Source organism: Sorex fumeus, unplaced genomic scaffold (assembly GCF_029834395.1).
Source record: "Sorex fumeus unplaced genomic scaffold, SorFum_2.1 ptg000013l, whole genome shotgun sequence".
In the NCBI taxonomy this organism is placed as follows: Eukaryota; Metazoa; Chordata; class Mammalia; order Eulipotyphla; family Soricidae; genus Sorex; species Sorex fumeus.
This window is the reverse complement of record NW_026606070.1, coordinates 15,174,806-15,194,292: the sequence shown is the minus strand read 5'-3', so window position 1 is coordinate 15,194,292 and position 19,487 is coordinate 15,174,806. Positions and strand designations below refer to the sequence as shown.

Here is a 19,487-nt window from a genome sequence, read left to right as displayed (position 1 = left end):
AAAACTGAGTTGGCTACATGCAAGGCACACACCTAGATGCTTGTATTATCTCCCTTGCTCAAGCAACTGATGGTTAGGAGCAACAAACTTTTTTTTTTGCCTTAATCCACCATCACTGAAAACCTCTTCATAATACATGCTATATAATTTATGCTACATGTACTATAATTCAATTCCTCTGCCCCTCTCGGAGAGCCCGGCAAGCTACCGAGAGTATCTCACCTGCACAGCAAAGCCTGGCAAGCTACCCATGACATATTCAATATGCCAAACATAGTAACAACAAGTCTCACAATGTGACTGGGCCCGCTCGAGCAAATCAATGAACAATGAGAGGACAGTGACAGTGACAGTATTATAATTCTATCTATTCATAATCGAAAAATTCAAAATAGCTTTGGGTGTCTGCATGTTTTAAAAAGACAAAAAATAACTGTGTTGATGCTATTGCTACTGGAATTGATCTTGTAAATAATTTCTTAAAATAATTTCCAAAAATAATAATAATAATATCCTAAAGTTTTAAATTCTTACTTTCAAGCTGTGAAGTTATTTTATATAAAAATATAATAAGTCTTAAATTAATATTTCTTAAATTTCCAAATTTCAAGAAATAAATAATCTTGTGCTATTCCAAATATATGAATCATGCTTTTAGGAAAATAATTAAACCATTACCTGAGAAGGCATATTAAATATATTAAATATTAATAATGTATGTAATAACCAAGACTATAAAAAACATAGCATCTTACTACCTTAATCAATGTTTTTCAGTGTTCTGATTAACACTGGCATTTTCAAAATATGAAAATAGAAATAAGAATTAATAGTAATGTCTTCATAACATGAAAGCAAATAAAGCTTAGCTGTTGAACTTTAATAAAAGTCCTAACATATAAATTCTTTGCACGCAATAATTAATGTTAATAATGAAAATCTCCAGCGAGCACTGATTGAACACAAGTAGTTTAAAGTTTTACATCTGCTAGAGAAAAGAGAATTTTAATGTGAAAATTTAAAACTATAAATACACACATCAGGGAAGCAATTCACTAGAATAAATAAAATCTATAACATTTGCTCCTTTATGGTCTTGAAAAGGCAAATTAAATTTTCTAATTCATAAATATATTCTTTTGCCACACCTAGATTATACAAGAGCACATGCCAACACATTCTTCTAATTGATGAGAAAACTGTGCTCATCATATCTTACAATTAAGATGGTTCTGCAGACAGGTGAAAGACGCCTACCTGTGTAGTGGAAGTCTTTGGACATGTCAATCGGGGCCCGTTCTACTGCTGATCTCTTATAGACAACATGAACTCTTCCCTTTTCTTCCTCCATCTGTTTGCCTCTTTCCAAGGGTTCAATGAAATACTCATCATTATCACTTTTTATCATCCCAGCCTAGAGAAAGCATAAAATACATTAACTTTGTTTAGAAGCATCTATAATTTTTAGTTTACAAGCTTTTTAAAGAAGCAAGAACATCCATTTATAAAAATATTTCTCCACATAAGTCTAAATTTTGAAATGCTTAAGCTATTAACAAATATCAGTATACATACACAGTAGACGTTCATGCATGATAAGAACAAATTCATATGAGATTGAAATAGAACTTTACAAAGAAAAAGAAAATTATATATTATATTTATTTTATCACTGCAAAGGGATGCCTTTACACATTCTATAGAAATTTTATCTCTAAAAGAAACTGCATGGAAGCTCATAAAGAAAAAAGATATGTCCGACTTCCCATAATTACCTACTGTTGGGCTGCTGTCCATGTATATTTTTATATTTCCCTTACAGTACTAGAGCAATGAGTTCCACTGTATATATGGTACACAAAACTTTATTCTGTATTTAAATATCTTCTTTAAGTGAAACTTGATACTTCATGATTCAATACTTTTTCCTCCTCAAACTTAATCTTTCCAGAGTAAAATTTTTATTCAGTTCCAGTATTCTATATTGTCCTTTTCTGATTATTTTTCATCTTTTATTTTAAAATTTCCAGGACTATGGTACATAATAAATAATGAAGAGAAACAATGGTTTTGCCTAATTTTTTTTACTATCATGTGCATATCACAGCAAAATAATTACAGCTCCTATTTCTACTCTTAAGGTTGTGTAGTAATATATAGTATGTCTAGTTGAAAACAAGGTCGATGAAATAAGATATTGATGTGGACAGTGGAAGAATTCAGAAAACATATATCAGGTCTACAAGTAACTCATATTTGTATTGTGTTAACTTTAGTTTCATCTGCATTTGCAAATATCAGGTAGGGTGGGGTTATTGGCTTTCATTAAACAGAACAAGTGTATCAACAATATTGAATGATGACAAACTCTTAGTCTTGAATTACAAAACTTATCAATCAACTGAAGGAGGAAAGCGGGGAAGGGAGACCACCCTAGAGTGACACAGGGACACCAGCGTGCCAAAGGTACATTGATGATGGTGGGGCGCAGTAATTTAGTACATAAATGTTAACACTATTGTAAAAACCTAAAATATAATAAAATAAACATAGACAAAGGTGAGGGGATTCATTAAATCCCTCTGTCACCCCCATCCTATGATCCAGCAATATACAAATTACCAAAGAGCAGACTTTCTTAGCAAATATGCATCTGACTATGGTTTTCTGTTGTTCTGACATTTGTCTCCCCTTTCCATTCTGATGTCTCCTACCAGGTACATCTATTCTCCCCTAGCCCTGTGTGAGTTTCATGGAAAATCTTAGAATCTATGGTCTCTGCACATGTTTATCTATACGACGTGGGTGGTGTGCACATATAAACTGCTCGATTCCATGTATGAGAAAAGACCCACCTCAGCCCTTTCACATGCTTAGTCCTTACACACTTGAACAAACTTCTAACCTTCACACTGAAGAATAGTAATCGAATCAGACATACACTCCAACACTTGGAGTTCTTCTGGCCTATTACCTTTATGCCATCACTGTACTTTGATAAGCAGTTTTTCATAGTGCCCTGATATTATCTGTACCCTTCAGAATTGCTTCTGTTTCTAAAATTAATTCATTGTCTATTCCTGATGTTTCTCTCATGCATTTCAATGGTCATCTTACTCTCCCTCACACACTGGTGCAAAAGTTTACATCTGTTATATTCTTACACCTCTTCTATCAGCAATTTCAGCATCAAACTTCTTTTTATCATATCAGGCATATAATCATAATGAATATACAGAAAAATAAGCACAAAACAATATGTTGTGGAATATATCAGGCTTTAATGTCCAGTTTTATCACTACCCACTTCTGTTGGTGGCAAGCAGCTATCTGGCTTCATCTTAGAAAGTACACCACACACACACACACACACACACACACACAGACACACACACACACACGAGTGAACTGAAGTTCATCCATATGGAGGCTTAGTTTTCATTTTTATTATAGTATCATACTTTCCCCAAATTTTCTTGTTCACCATATTCTATGAAGTTTCTTATATTTCTCTCTTTCAATTTTCACTTCTACTTCCTTAGTTTCAATTTTTCCCCCCCTCAGTTACAAATCTTATCATTAGTGCTTTAAGTTACATAAACTGCCTTATCTGCTGAATTTACTATAAATCCCAATGTTTCTTACAATAAATCAAGCTAGTGTAGAATTCTGAATAAAACTGGCATCAGTACAGTGGTTCCATCTCAGTAATGGACAGTGACTACTGGGGACACTTGAATGTGATGGAGTAGGCCACTCAGGAATAGTCCATGTGCTCTTCTAAAACAATTCATTTTTTGTTTGTCTGTTTGTATTTTTACTGTCTAGTGAAACATTAAATCTCAGACCATATTATGTTATAGTCTGAGATTTACTTTCCCAGTAGGTCCCTATTAAAACAAAATTTCATAAATTTAAACCTATCTCTTAGAAGGCAGTAAATATTTTAAGTGAAGTGATAGCAAATGCAAAGCAAGACACAGTTTCACACCTCTAAGTCCATGGAGCCTAACTTTTCATTCATTCATGTAAATCAAGTTATTTAAAAAAAGCATACCTGACATAGGCATTGTACTAGATATTATAGTGTATAAAAATTCTCAAACAGAAGATTAATTTTCCCTCTAATTGAGATCATTCTAGTAATATACCTAAAATATATCTTAACAATACTCAATGATGCTCATGCTACGGAAATTGCAAAAAGTAATTGAAGAGAAGTTGAAAATCAAATCAAGTGACATTTCACACATACACATAGTCTAACCTATTAAAACTACTGATTTCAGTAAGAGTCATTAATTTTACATTAAAAATGATCTAAAATCAATTTCAATAAAATTTCCTTAGTCCCAATCCCAAGGAGACTTTGCTTTGGCCACTAATATTGTTCATAATAGCTTATATTCTCACCCTACATAGGAGCCAAAATTGTTCTTCCAAACTATCACATTAATTTAGTGCAATTAGAATGTGGTAGAAATGGACTGAAAGTGCTAAGATCAACATGACCGATACCTCTTTCCTGCTTTCAAATATTCTTTGAGTAGTTCTAGACCAATATTCTGAGCCACACATTCATACAGGTGCACCAGCATAGGGTTGAGTGCCACTTCAATAAGGACTTCCACCTTTATCCAGTTGGGATGAGGAAGCCTGCACAAGAGGTTTCTGAGTGAACCCTAGTGAAGGTATTCACCACAACCATTTATTTCCTTCCCTGGGTAGGATACCATGGCATAGCTCCCAGGAGACTGAAACTGGCTGTGCGCCTAGCAAGATGGGACAAGTGAATTTTGATGCACTCTCAACCTCAAATAAAATAATGTCACCTCTTAGCTTAAAGCATTTCAATTTGGGTCTCAGTGTGCGTGAAGGAAGCTACAGTCCATGGACTACAATACCTACATCATTTGGCCCTGTCTGTCAGCTGACACAGTTGTCTGCTCAATCCATTACCTGGACCTACCGCTTCCAAATAAAGCACAAAAACTGGCAATTTATCATGTTGACTATTCATTTTCATTCTCCCATCACTACCCTGCATCTCAGCAATTACTTTTAATTTGTTATGTTCCATAAGTATCCCAAGGGTATAAAACAATACCTGCTACAATATGTTTTTTTTCCATTAAAGTAAAATTAGATGGCATGTAAAAATAAAGAGAGATTAGTACAACTCAAGGTCACTCCTAAGTTTGGAAGTTGCTGAGTAAGGAATTAATACTTTCATTTACAGAAACAAAAATGTTAAAAGAGACAGCTGGTTGAAAATGCAAGGAAACCTTCTTTAAATTGTAAGCATATTCACTGGAGACAGTAGTGAAAATGACCAACGTGCAGAGAAGAAATGAAAAGTTGTTCATTAGAAAGGTATGCAGAAGCAAAATTATACTGGAATTGGGAATCATCTTCTCAAAGGTGATAGCTCGAGTATTTGGAGGGGAAACTAAGAGAAAAACTCATAAGCAGATTTGACATCAAGCCAATGGAAAATCTTGGAAAAACCTCACAGAATATTAGGATATTCTATACATAAAATTCCTCAGATCTAAACTCCAGACCACACTGGATATCGCTTTGGTGTCTCCTAAAGAACTTATATCATGTTATTCTTGATCCGGCCTAGGATGCTTACTCCAACAGGCACTACTTCCACTCAGTATAAATGTCTTTTTAAACTTTCCTTTCCAGTGGTTTTTCTTTCAAGGCATAACTTAGATGATACCTATAACCTTATAACCTATAACCCTCTTCAAATGCAAACTTGCACATAAACATGGATTTTGTACCATTCCCCCTTATGTCCCAGGGTTCAAAATCACATCTGGCTCAGAATATGTGCTTTATATTTAAAGGACAGGGGAAATTAATGTAAGAAGTGGACAGGAAGGAAAAAAAATATCTTAAAAGAAAATGAAAACGGAACAGTGAAAAAGACAGGAGAATATCTGAATAGAGTACAGCAGTCACCTAAAGAGAGGGTTTGATTAAACTGTATGGATAAGATGAGAAAAAAATAAAGACCATGAGAAATAAAACAGTCAGAAAAAGTAATTAGAATAACAGAGAGTTGAAAATATATAATGAAGAGTTCTACAAAGAGGCAAGGGAATGGTGTAGAAGGCTGCACGGCATGCAGGAGACCTTGAGCTTGATTCCTGATTCCTGGCACTCAGGTGAACTGCACACAGGTGGCTGCAGTGGTGCCAACATCACTGGCTCTTCATGGCATACAGGGCCATGCACCAAACCAAGGTGCCCCATACCCAAACTCAATATCACCAAAGGTGGCTCCAAGGACCACTGAGCACTTTTTAGGAGGCCCCAATAAAACAAAAAATAAACTAAAAGTATATATGGAAGACCACAGTGAGAGGGCAGCAGTTTGGGCAATTGCCTTGCACTGGGTCAACTGGGTTGAATTCTGGCATCCCATATGGTCCCCTGAGCACTTCCAGGAGCAATTGTGACCACAGTAACTCCTAAGCCTTGTTGGGTGTGGCCTAAAAACTAACAAGGAAATGTGGAAAGAGTCTGCTATAAAACCACATGCATTTCATCACGACCATGATCACGACCATCCTGCTGTTCGTCAATTGCCTCGAGCAGGTCCCAGTAATGTCTCCTTCGTCCTAGCCCTGAGAATTTTTAAAAAATGCCATATTCAAGGCTCTTTCAGGATTAGGAGAATGAGACCCATCATTGTTACTGGTATTTGGCATATTGGATACACCATGGGGAGTTTGCCAGACTCTGCCGTGTGGGCAGTGTACATTCGGTAGCCTGCCAGTTTGTCCAAAGTAGGAATGAGATAATAAGATGTCACACGGCTGCGAATGCGGCCGTGCGCTTCCGGGAGCTGGGTTTTATAGTCTCTGAGTCTTGGCCATTGATGGGATTACACGGCGCCAGGGGGCCAGTTGGTGGGTGTGACCCCTGCCTACTGGAATTTGGAGGCTCTGGGTGGAGGATGCTCAGCCCCGATCCGAGCAGGCTTGGAGATCTCAGCCCCAGGACCCGCATGCCTTTGTCCCTCTGCCAGTACCTTCATGCATGTGGAGAGTGGTCTCAGCATGGTGGTGGCTGGTTCTGGAGGTCTTCAGCTGCTGGAGCCCTGGTTGGGGCAGGGAGGGAAACTCAACCCTCTCCCCTCCAAGGGGCCCTGGCGAGGACAGCCAGGCGTAGGGGCAGGAGACTCTGCACTGTTCCCTTCCGGGAGCTGGGTTTTATAGTCTCTGAGTCTTGGCCGTTGATGGGATTACACGGCCAATTTCCTATCTTAGACTATTTGCAAATATGGAGGTTCTTCCACCACATTATATTAATTTTCCCCCTCAAGTAAGTATACAAAAAAGAAATGACTATTTTCAAAGAACTTGAGTCTTTAAAAATTCTTGGTACTTCATGAGAAGACAGAGCAGATAATCATCAAAATTGACGATAGAATATGGAAGGGCTGGAATGATATTACAGCGGGTAACTAGCTGGCCTTCCATGACGCTGACCAAGGTTCAATCCCCCACAACCCATATGGTCACCAAGACCACCAGCTTTGCCCCTTAAGCTCAGAACCAAGAGTAAGCACTGAAGCATAGCTGGATATGGTCCCCCAAAACAACAAAACAAAATTTAATAAATAGTTTCCCTTGGCTTGTTCTTCAAGTCAGTTCTCCCTTAAATACACATCTTGCCTGTTTGTACCTGTTTCTTTCCTCACCCATGCACTCTGGAGAAGTGGTGTTCTCTCTTGAACATGTAACTGCTTGCTCTCTCACATCACAGCTTTCTAAATGTTTTAATAAAACCTATCTTGCCTCACATACTCACACACACAATAAATATTAAAGATTATTTTATCCAAGATCAGAGTTATAGTACAATGGGTAGGGCATTTGCCTTGCACATGCCCGACCTGGGTTCGATCCCTGGCATCCCATATGGTTCCTGGAGTACCAAGAAGAGTAATTCCTGAGTGCAGAGCCAGGAGTAACCCCTGATCATCACCATGTGTGCCCTACAAAGCCAATAAGTAAATGAATAATAAAGGGTTTTTTTTTGCCCATTATGATAGTCATTTAGGTAGGCATGCAGTCAATAAATATTTTGGGAGAGTCAAAGATAGCACAGTGGTAGGGCGTTCGCCTTACAAGCGGCCAACATGGCCGACCCAAGTTCGATTCCTCCGTCCCTCTCGGAGAGCCCGGCAAGCTACCGAGAGTATTCGATATGCCAGACACAGTAACAACAAAGTCTCCAATGGAGACGTTACTGGGCCCGCTCGAGCAAATCGAAGATCAATGGGAGGGCCGCTCGAGCAAGTTGCCACAACATAATATTAAAGAACTCACACTACTGCTCTCAATCTCCAGTTATATTTCACAGGCTTCTAATGGAGTAATTAAAGAAATAAATTCCATGCATACATAACTAAAAAGTCCCAGACCACTGCATTCTATGGACTAGCACCATAGGAGTGCTGCCAAAAAAATTTCTACTTTATAAATTTTAACTTAGAAATAGTTAATCACTCTAAGATTACATATGGTCCTAAGGGAGTCTATTTAAATAAGTGCAATCAGTGCTATTTACAGTCGCCAAGATCTGGAGACAACTTAAGTGCCCAACAATTCTTGGAGCGTCAAATGAGTGGATGAGTGGATAAAACAGATGCATGTGATCTCTTCTTAAGATGTGACAAGAGGATACTACTCAGCTGTCAGAAAAGATGGAATCTTGCCTAAAGGAGTCAGACTAAGCTAAATAAGCTAAAAGAAGAAAAACAAATACTAGATGAGCTCACATATATGTGGTCTAAAAAGAAAGACAGAAACTATACAATACCCAGTGAATACAAATGCTTACAGAGTTTTATGACAGGACTGAGAGTACCAAATTGTAAAAGAGGTGGGCTGGAGTGGACAGCAAGATTCCAGTGGACAGTGGTAGGGAGAAACTAATGGATCAGTGGTGGCTGTGATGTGTAACATTGTACTTCTGAAACATACTCTTGTAAACTGATGCTACTTAAAAAAAATTACGTTCTCTCATACATGCCAATTTAAACATACATTACTATACCCAACTTGAACATACATACACATGCAAACATAGAAAAACATCAAAATTAAAAGTCAAAATAAACAAGTGTAATAATTGTAGTCAATATTTAATTGATGCATGATATTTTAAAATTTTCACCTTATGATACAAAGCTCCTTATACTAAACCTTTAACAACTTCCAAAAACGATAACTTCTATTATTTATTACTTTCCTAAAACTATTTTCCAAGAGTTAGTGCAGATGATTTTAACATTTTATACAGTATTAAAGCACTTTATATTAAATATATTTAATTGTGCTTTAATTAAGGCTTTACATAGGCCTTTAATAGCTCTTGGAAGGGAATATGTCTAAAACGATGATCTATGTTAAAATTCCAGATGCGGAATTCCCCTCCTCATCTGGTCAACTCTTCGAGCTGCATCATTCAACTCGAACACTGCCAAGAATTCAAAATTAAACCAAAACAGCATCTAGCATAAAAAAGAGCTATCATAAAGGACATAGTCCTCACAGTCACATTTAATATTCAATTATAAAATACCAGGGTGGATGCTTTACTAATCCCAACAGAGTGTCAATGGTAAATAATAATAAGGAGGTTGGGGTACAAAGTTTTGTGAGATAATGTCTATGAAATGCCCACTGTAGGCTCTAAAGTTCTATACTAAATGTGAAACTAGAATTTATATGGCAATAATAGTAAAAATTAATCAATCACTAAGGAAAGACTCGATTAAATTTATCTATTTAAGATGGAAATAAGTACAAAGGACATTATTACTTACTAAAGTTTGCTTAAAATTTTTATGACAGATAGTCTAACAATATATACAGTAGATGGGCTAGAGAGATAGTATGGGGGTTAAGGCACTTGCCTTGTCTGCAGAAGACCCCAGTTCAATTCCCAGAAAAATATATAATTCCCAAGCACAGGAGTGATCCCTGAGCCAGGAGTAAGCCCTGAGTGCTTACAGGTTCTGGCCAAAACACTACACACACACACACACACACACACACACACACACACACACACATGCGCACAAAAACCTTTCACTTTTATTGTGATAGCTAAATGTTCTTTTACTGCAGCAACACTAAGCTGTTAAGGAAGAGTAGAAACAGGTAACTTTCGGTGGGGAATGTCAGAAAAGAGATGCCAAACATGCATTTCTAATTGCAGTTAAAGCTGACATACTAGAAATTATTTTTTTCTGAGTAAGTTAAACTTTTAACTTTAAAGGGGTTCCTCCTGGCTCTGCGCTCAGGAATTACTTCTGGCGGCGCTCAGGGGACGAGGGATGCTGGGAATCAAACCTGGGTCGGCTGCATGCAAGGCAAACGCCCTACCCACTGTGCTATCGCTCCAGCCCCAGAGATGTATTTCTTGTACCCTCCAAGGCATTTATATTTAATTGCTTTTGTTTTTGGGCTCACACCTGGCAGTGCTCAGGGCTTATTCTTGGCTGTGCACTCAGGGGTCACTCGTAGCAGGACTTGGAGGATCATGGGTGGTTCCAGGGATGGAGCCCAGGTCGGCTGCATGCAAGACAAATGGCAGTTAAAGAGTTGCGAGGTCTTCCCCATTCTCTTTTTTCTGTGCCCCTCTCGGAGAGCTCGGCAAGTTATGAAGAGTATCTCGCCCGCACGGCAAAGCCTGGCAAGCTACCCGTGACGTATTTGATATGCCAAACACAGTAACAACAAGTCTCATGATGGAGACATTACTGGCCCGCTAGAGCAAATCGATGAATAACGGAAGGACCGTGACCATAGTAAGTCAGAAATAAAAGTATATTTTAAATATTAATTAAACTAATTTAATATGGTTAGAAAAGACAGAAGATTCGTGTGTGTAGGAAACTTTATTCTCTGTGTGTGAGAGAATGAGAGAAAGAGAAAATATAATATTCAAGAATGATCATCATTGGACAACCTGGCAAGCTGCCGAATGTAACCTGCCCACACGGAAGAGTCTGGCAAACTCTCCGTGGCATACCCAATATGCCAAATACCAGTAACAATGATGGGTCTCATTCTCCTAACCCTGAAAGAGCCTTGAATGTGGCACTTTTTAGAATCTCAGGGCTAGGATGAAGGAGATGTTACTGGTGCCTGCTTGAGGCAATCGATGAACAACAGGATTATGGTGATCAATCATCATTGTGCCTTAGTGGTATAAAAACTCCATCTTAGCTCACATGTTTTATCAAAACGTATTTGATCATCATTTCATCATGCTGTTTCCTCCGATATTTATTTTATTTTTACCAAAGTGAACATATTAACTGGTTCCTATTTTATCATCAGTATATGTAATTTATTATACTATGAATACGATTTCCTAGTTTAGCTAGATTTCAGGGGGGATTTCAGTGATATTCCTTTATTTATGTACCTTAGTTTGGGGGACACATCTATGGTGCTCAAAAGACACTACTTTCAGTGTGGTACTCAGCAGTAGCTCCTTGGTTGCACTTGGGTAGCATGAGGAGGTGTGGATCAAACCTAGGTTCCCACATGCAAAGCATATACTCCAGCCCTTTCAACTATCTCTTCAGGACAGTCTCCCAATTTTTTGGAGAGGTGTTGGGGAAAGCAAAACACTTGTGAACTACTAAAAGTACTGAAAACTGATAAACACATGATATAATTTATTTATTTGAATTTTAAAAAAATAATCATTTGGGATGCATTTAAAAGGCTGGGGTGATAACACAGCAGGTAGAACGTTTGCCTGGCACATGGCTGACCCAGGTTCGATTACTCCGTCCCTCTCGGAGAGCCCAGCAAGCTACCAAAAGTATCTGGCCCACATGGCAGAACCTGGCAAGCTCCCCATGGCATACTGGATATGCTAAAAACAGTAACAAGTCTCCCAATGGAGACATTACTGGTGCCCACTTGAGCAAATCGATGAACAGGAGGACAGTGCTACAGTGCTACAGTTCTTAAAGTGTTTATATGGAACATATTTTTAAGAAGCGCCCCTCATCGAGGCAGACTGGTGGGTGGGAGGCAAATGGGGGGTTGGGAGGGTGAATTGGTGGAGGGAAGTGAATACTGGTAACGGGATTGGTATCGAAAATGCCTGAAATTCATCACGGATAACTTTGCAATTTCACAGTGACTAGATAAAAAAAAAAAACTGAAGTGTTTATAAGAAATAAAAAGTAGCAGAAATACCCTTCAAGATAAGCCATTACTCAAAAGGCTTCTCTTATCCAAAACCAGAAGCAATTTTTACCTTTTCTGGATTCACTGCAATTAATGTGTATTTTGAAAGTGCTTATCACTACATCACACTGTTTTCCTGTAATTATTTGTGTTAACTGTGCTAGTGCATGGAAATTAAGAGATGCTAATAAGATGCCAATTGAACCAAGTATAAAAATGATTGAATTCCGTATATAATTGGCACTCGCTGACATTTCATTCAATGAGTATTCTTTTGATAACTTCTAAATCTCAATAGATCATAATTCTCTCAAGTTGGTAACCATTATGCTTTAAGAATAACACCCTCCATGAGAAGGATAAATTAACCCTACGCTTAGGTACGTATTATGCTTCTAAAGTTTAGGGGAAATGATTCAGTTATCTTGACTATCAGCTAATTGCTAAAGAAAATGGATCTGATCATAATGGCACTGGCCAGCAATATTTCAGTTTCTTATCTAGAGAGCAGAAGCACAATTCTCAGATATCTGATCTTCTGCCCCCACCCCACACCCCCTCACCGAGGAGAGTAAGAACACAGTTCCCCACAAACACAAATTATATTTCCCACATTTGCGGAAATCATAGGAGTTTGCTTAATTTGAAATAAGAAAGTGTATTGTCCTTAAACTATATAAATTACAGGACTAAACACATAAACTGTTTCGCATTATACAATGTTTTACGGAGAGAGGAGTGTAACATAGAAATGAGAATAAGTGATCAGTTTAGCTGTTATGAAAGTACAACAACTCATATCCAATTATTGCTTTTCTTTAATGATTATAGTGCACAAAGGTAACACAACATTAGATATATATAAAACATTTACTTTTCATTTGCATGTTAGTTCCATATCACTGTGGATTTGAATTATATTTGTTAATGTACATATCCAAAATACAAACTCAAGAATCTTGGCAAGAGGCATGTATGAACCAAAGCAGCATGATTATTTATTTCCATTCATGGTTTTGTAAAACATACAGTAATTCAAATTATAACATTAACAATAACAATTATGTCATGGAAGCCAAAAAAAAAAGAACAAAAGAAAGTGGGGGAGGAACAGAAATTAAAGAAAGAGGGAAAAAAGAACAGGTAGACTAGCCCACCAGACTTTATGTACCAATTTCAGAGAGGCAGAAAATAAGAAAATGAATATAAGTGAGAGGCAGAGAGAAAGACCAAAAACTTCTGAGGAAGACTCTTGATCTAATTACGCAGTAAAAACTTCTCGGAGCTGGAGTGATAGCAAAGCGGGTAGGGCATTTGCCTTGCATGTGGCCCGAGCCGGGTTCAATTCCCAGCATCCCATATGGTCCCCTGAGCACAGCTAAGAATAATTCCTGAGTGTAGAGCCAGGAATAACCCCTGTGCATCGCCGGGTGTGACCCACCAAAAAAAAAAAACACTCCTCTACACCCTCATTCTTCTCATATAACATGTGCGGAGTAGAGATAGCCCTTAACAATTACAATAAATTTGTTGTGAAATATTTATGAAAAAGGTAAAAAAAAAAATGAGAGAAAACAAGAGTCGAATTTTTCCCTTTGTGCAAGGATGCAAGAAAATTTTTTTAAAAAGCTAAAAACATATAAAATTCATAGGTACCCTACAGTTTATACTTTTGTTTGTTTTGTTTTTTGGGATCACACCCGGTAGTGCTCAGGGGTTACTGCTGGCTCCACACTCAGGAATTACTTCTGTTGGTGCTCAGGGAAGACCATATGGGATGCCAGGGATTGAACCTGGGTTGGTCACGTGCAAGGCAGATGCCCTACACTCTGTAATATCACTGCAGCCCTGTACCCTGTAATTTAAAAGTCAGAGTAATAACTGAACAACATAGAAAGAAATATTGTGGCCATGGGTCACCTATCACTAAATTTCTTGTATAATTACAGAGGAGACAGTTGTGGATACAAAGTGGAAGAGAGGAGGACAAAGGCTGTGAAGAAGACTGAATCTGAAGGCGTGGAGAGGGCTGATTTACCATAAGATTATTGTCATAAAGTCTTAAAATCTCTAATAAGGTGCTTAGAATGCAGCTCAGTGGTAGTGTTGTCCTGAAAATGTGGGGGCTTAGTGCTAGGATCTCACACACACACACACACACACACACACACACACACACACACACACACACTACTTAATGGTAAAATGGTTTTCCTACATTTTAAACATTTATGGATTTAAATATTTTACACATCAAAGCAAAGTTTTGTTCCTTATCATAAACAGACTAAATCCTTCCCTAACATGCATGTTTTTGACTTTTCATCCTGAGTTGGTTATGGATGACATGTTATCCCACTGTTCCCATGAGAGGTCATCCTGTGTATAAAGACACACAAAGACATCTCTAAGGAAAAAAATATTAGGTTATATAAGCCTTGACAATATTTGAAAAATGCAGCTATTCATTTTATTAATATGATTAGTTCAGAAAACCAAAAGATCCCTTCCAACTGCATGCTTAGGATTTACTTCGTCATCTTCCACTGACATATCTAATATCCAGATTTACAGATAAAATGTGTCTATCACATATTAAAGAACATAAGTAGGAACCCAGCTTGATTGAAGATTTGGGGTCTGGCCATAGATTTCAATTAACTAGTATGACTTTTGAAAAGTCATTTAAATTCTTCAGTGTTCCATTTCAAAAATTTTTAAAAGTTATGAAGTTTTAATAGATATTTCTAAAAATGACTTTGAATTAAATTACCTTCCAATATTATTAGAGCTCCCAGGAAAGATATGAAGTTGAAAAGCATTTCCCTGACAATATTCTACAACCTACTTATTCCCATGATAAATAACTTGAAATATAATCATAAGGCTAATATAAAGTAGGTCACAAAGCAGAATGTGCCAAAGAAATTAGGTCCCAACCTCAGAGACTTTTCCATGTTCTAACTCCAAAGTCTGATTCAAAAGGACTGGAATGGAGATCAGAAATAACCAATTTTAACAAGAAGCTCAGATGCAGCAAATATAGTAGTCTGGAAATTATCATTTGAGAAAAACAATACGCCATTCAAAAGAATTGAATATTTACTCCCATATAGTAAAATGTATTTTAACAAGATGACAATTGAAAAGAAACATAAGTAATGGAATCTGTGAATTAAACTGAATTAAAATGCATCACAGTCATCTATTAAAGATAAACCATACATTTCTCAGGCTTTCAAGATCTTGTAGAATGAGTTAGTGTGTGCTAGATTAACATTTAATTAAAAAATTAAAATCATACGCATTTAATCAATAGAAAACATACCTCTACTAAAATACAGCTGTCCCCAAAAAGAAAAAATCTTATAAATTCCAACTACTATACCAATATGAACATATTTTTATATTGTAAATTACTCAAAATAATGTAATTATTTATACCAAAGTAATCATTCCAAACCTTCTTAAGGAAACTGATGAATAGGTATTAAAGGTAGGATTATGCATTATACTACATTTTGAGGATAAATAGCAAAGATATATTTGTAGAACCGAAAATGATAGCCTAGATCATCATCAATTAGTGCAATTAAGCTTATTGGAAAGTTCACATCATGGTCAATGGCTCCTAAGACAGTATTTCTCAGAGATCAAAATGTAAATGAGTCAACAGTATATCTCATCAATCTGAGAACATCGGTGAAAGGAAGCTGACATGGATGGTGGGATTGGTGACAGAATATTGTATATTCCAACTATGACTAACTTTGTAATTCATGGTACTTTACTAAAATAAAACTTTGAGAACAAAAAAAAGAAATTTCTGATTCAATATTCTGTATTTTCAATCAATTCTCTAAACCGTAACGTTAGGGCATTTCCCTCCCATTGAATTTAACAGGCAATTTCAGGAATTAGATACAGGTCATTGTGGCAGATTTTATTCTCAAAAAAAAAAACGGCAGCACTTCTCTCTCAAGAGGTAAAGCTTAGTTTCTCTCCCCCTAAATCCAGGCCAACCTTTGTGACTCACTTGTAATCAAAAGAATGTAGTAGAAATGTTGCTGACCCATTTCTGTGTTTAGCTGGGAAGAAGCCTAGAAATTTCTACCTCAGTCTCCTGGAATACACTCTAGCTGCTTCTTCTCAATCTAATTACTATAGTGAGAGAAGATGAAGATGATGAAGAGCTCACTGGCCGGCCTCTGGTAAGATCACCAATGCCAGCAATCAAGCATTTAAAAGAAGAAAACTGCATTCAGTCCCAACAGTCAACCAGTAAAATTACTCCCAATATCTTGAGCATTGCCAGATGAGGATCCAGACATTCCCGAGAAAAGACAAATCATCCACCCTTGCCCTCTGAATTCCTGACACAACAAGTCCAAGAACATAGCGTCAGTTTTTGTTTGTGTTTTTAACACCCTAAGTTCAGAGTAGTTTGTTAAACCAGAAGGAAAAAACTAAAACAATAAAATTCAAGTTAAGGTGGAAAAAGAAAACTTAGTGAATAAAAGCAAATACTTGATCCTTAGATATTACTTTTTTATTGTGATAAAGTTGTACGCTGAAGGAAGAGCTGGAGATAGAGACTATGCTTCCAAAACTATTATAGGAACTCCAAGGATAATTCTGGCAGTATTAGAAAATTAGTTCTAAAATCATGCAAGCAAATATAATAGAAAATAAATGGGGGAACAGTAAAGGAACTTGGAGTCATCTTTAACAAATAAATAGTAACCAATTAGATCATATGTCGTGCTAGGGCCTACCCCATTAATGTGATTTTTTTTTAACCTGTGGCTCCCCTGAATATTCTGGAGGAACATAGTAGGTCATATGGTCTCCAGTTAAGAAGCGCTGAATTATATAGAAACCTGAATATATAAAGAAATTACAAAATGGGACTGGACTGTTAAAATTTTAAATGGCTTCTAATTCCATCAACAAAATTCCATCAACAAAACATTTTTTATTACACTTAATTAGAATAACTATAAAGCAAACTTTTTTAAAAAATCAAACTAGAGGAAGTAAAGGAAAAGCTGTAAGGAGAGAAATAAAAATAGGCAAATAGAATGCCCAGTGGACATAAGTAGGAATCAAAAGAAAAGAATTATGGGGTAGTAGCTATACAGCTCGTAGATTCCTGTGATAATAACTTTGAAGAAAAATATCTCATTAGACAATAAAGAGAACTAACACAAATTACAAAACGTTAGAACTAAAGTGATCTTCTAAATCAGTTGTGCCCAATCTCCTCATTTTATACTGTCAGCATCAATGACACCCATGACAAAACTACTGGGTGACCTCACTCCCTTTCTAATCGTATACTTAGTTTGTACCAAAAGAAACATATGTATTACATGCCAAACTTGTCATATAATTTAGAAAACCTATTTATTACATTTTAAATACTTGCAGGAAAAGTAAGATACAGTTCTTAAAATTGACACAAAATAGTTCTGCATTTAAACTGTGTCCCCCTCAGTTGGAAGGCAGAGAACATATATTTCTGGGTTCTCATTCTTTCAATGAAACCCTATTCCAATTACAGGGCTGCCAAATGACTCAACCATCCCCAAACAGTTTATGGTATTGAAATATACTGACTTTTTCCTCTGATGATCTTCTCATAATGGAAAAAACAAGTTTTAACCAAAGCTGACCCTAATTATTAATGTCAGCTCCTGATTAAAAGCCACACCCTGCCTGCAAGTTACATTAAAAGGCTAAAGTATCTCTCCAGCTAAAAGTTCAGTAGCGGCAAATATCCATGATCAAGCTCCTGGAATAAAAGCTTTTTATAATTCTTTCTGTATCTCCAAAAATTACCCTTCCTCTGCATGGCCCATCTTATATCCTAAATTTCTTCTAATGCTTTTGTTCTAAGATACTCCATTAGCTAAGATATATTGTTCTAAGAAGTCATGTTTGTTAAATACATATATATATATGTATATATATATATATATATCTTGCGGGCTGGAGCGATAGCACAGTGGTAGGGCACTTGCCTTGCACACGGCCAACCCAATTGTCCCAGGTTCAATTCCTCCACCCCTCTCGGAGAGCCCAGCAAGCTACCGAGAGTATATCGCCCTAGCAAGCTACCCGTGACATATTCGATATGCCAAACACAATAACAAGTCTCATAATGTCAATGGGTCCGCTTGAGCAAATTGATGAACAACGGGAGGACAGTGACAGTTACAGTGCAAATATATCTTGCAAAAAACAAATCTTGAACCCAGCACTTAAATATGAGGCAAAATAATTTTATTTTAATAGCTGCAATTGTTGATCTGAAGTGTATCAGACACAGAGTCCATTCAATGTTTCACAAATTTTATTTAATCTTTTTTGAATCTTTCCTTCCATATCTTTGTTGTATGAAATAAAATGTTACACAAGCAAGGTAATGTTCTACAACAAAATTTATAAGCAATGTGCTGTAACCATTATTCATTTATTGGCTAACTAGTATGTTTTTGTATAAATATTTTTCTTGTATAGTTCCATTTGTAACCTGCACTTATATTTGTTATTTCTTAGAAAATTACTAAAGAGTAGCAAAGGGTGCTTTGGTTATATATGCCAGATGATTAATGCTTTTACTCTTTTTCACATAGTAGATGTATATCACAGTAATGTGAGTTAGGATTAGAAAAAACATTTTTTCCATCATAAAGCATAGTTTTTATAAAATATCTGGCCTCTCTTGTTTCCTAATATTTTCCAAGATACCCATCAACTCACTGGTGAGTGAGATCCCAGTAAAAAAAATGAGCTTGCCAGTAGCTGACCTTTTATATATAGCAAATCTCTGTGACTTGAACACGTCCAAATTTTTAAATGAACACTTAACAAGAGAGCACAAAGACCAATGATGATCTGCACGCTGAGATTTGTAATATATATATGTATATATACACATATATATATACATATATATATATGTGGCCACCATGCCCTCAGAGAAGTTGGTCACACACAGAAGATATAACAGTGATCACGATGTCCCTTTCCACTTCAGTAGCTTATTTCACATTTGTTCATTCATTCTTTAAAAACTACCTTATAATATTTAAAAATTAGAAGTTGGGAGGTTAAGGACATAAAGGAGTAAGATAAGGACTATACTTAAATATTTCAACTCCCAATCTTATGATCTTATAATGAATTTTCTTATACACATCTTATAAGAAATTTTCTCATAAAGAAAACTTTCAAGACCCA

The 19,487-nt window shown here is 36.6% G+C and overlaps 1 protein-coding gene across 2 annotated transcripts in view; it reads right to left on the bottom strand.

The window, feature by feature from the left end:
* The window catches only part of ADAMTS3 (ADAM metallopeptidase with thrombospondin type 1 motif 3), a 233,133-nt gene that overhangs the window by 119,556 nt on the left and 94,090 nt on the right, over window positions 1-19,487 (bottom strand). For both annotated transcript variants that reach the window (XM_056111221.1, XM_056111222.1), the window contains exon 4: window positions 1,258-1,414. In XM_056111221.1, the coding sequence (XP_055967196.1) occupies window positions 1,258-1,414 (157 nt within the window). The remainder of the gene's footprint in view (window positions 1-1,257; window positions 1,415-19,487) is intronic.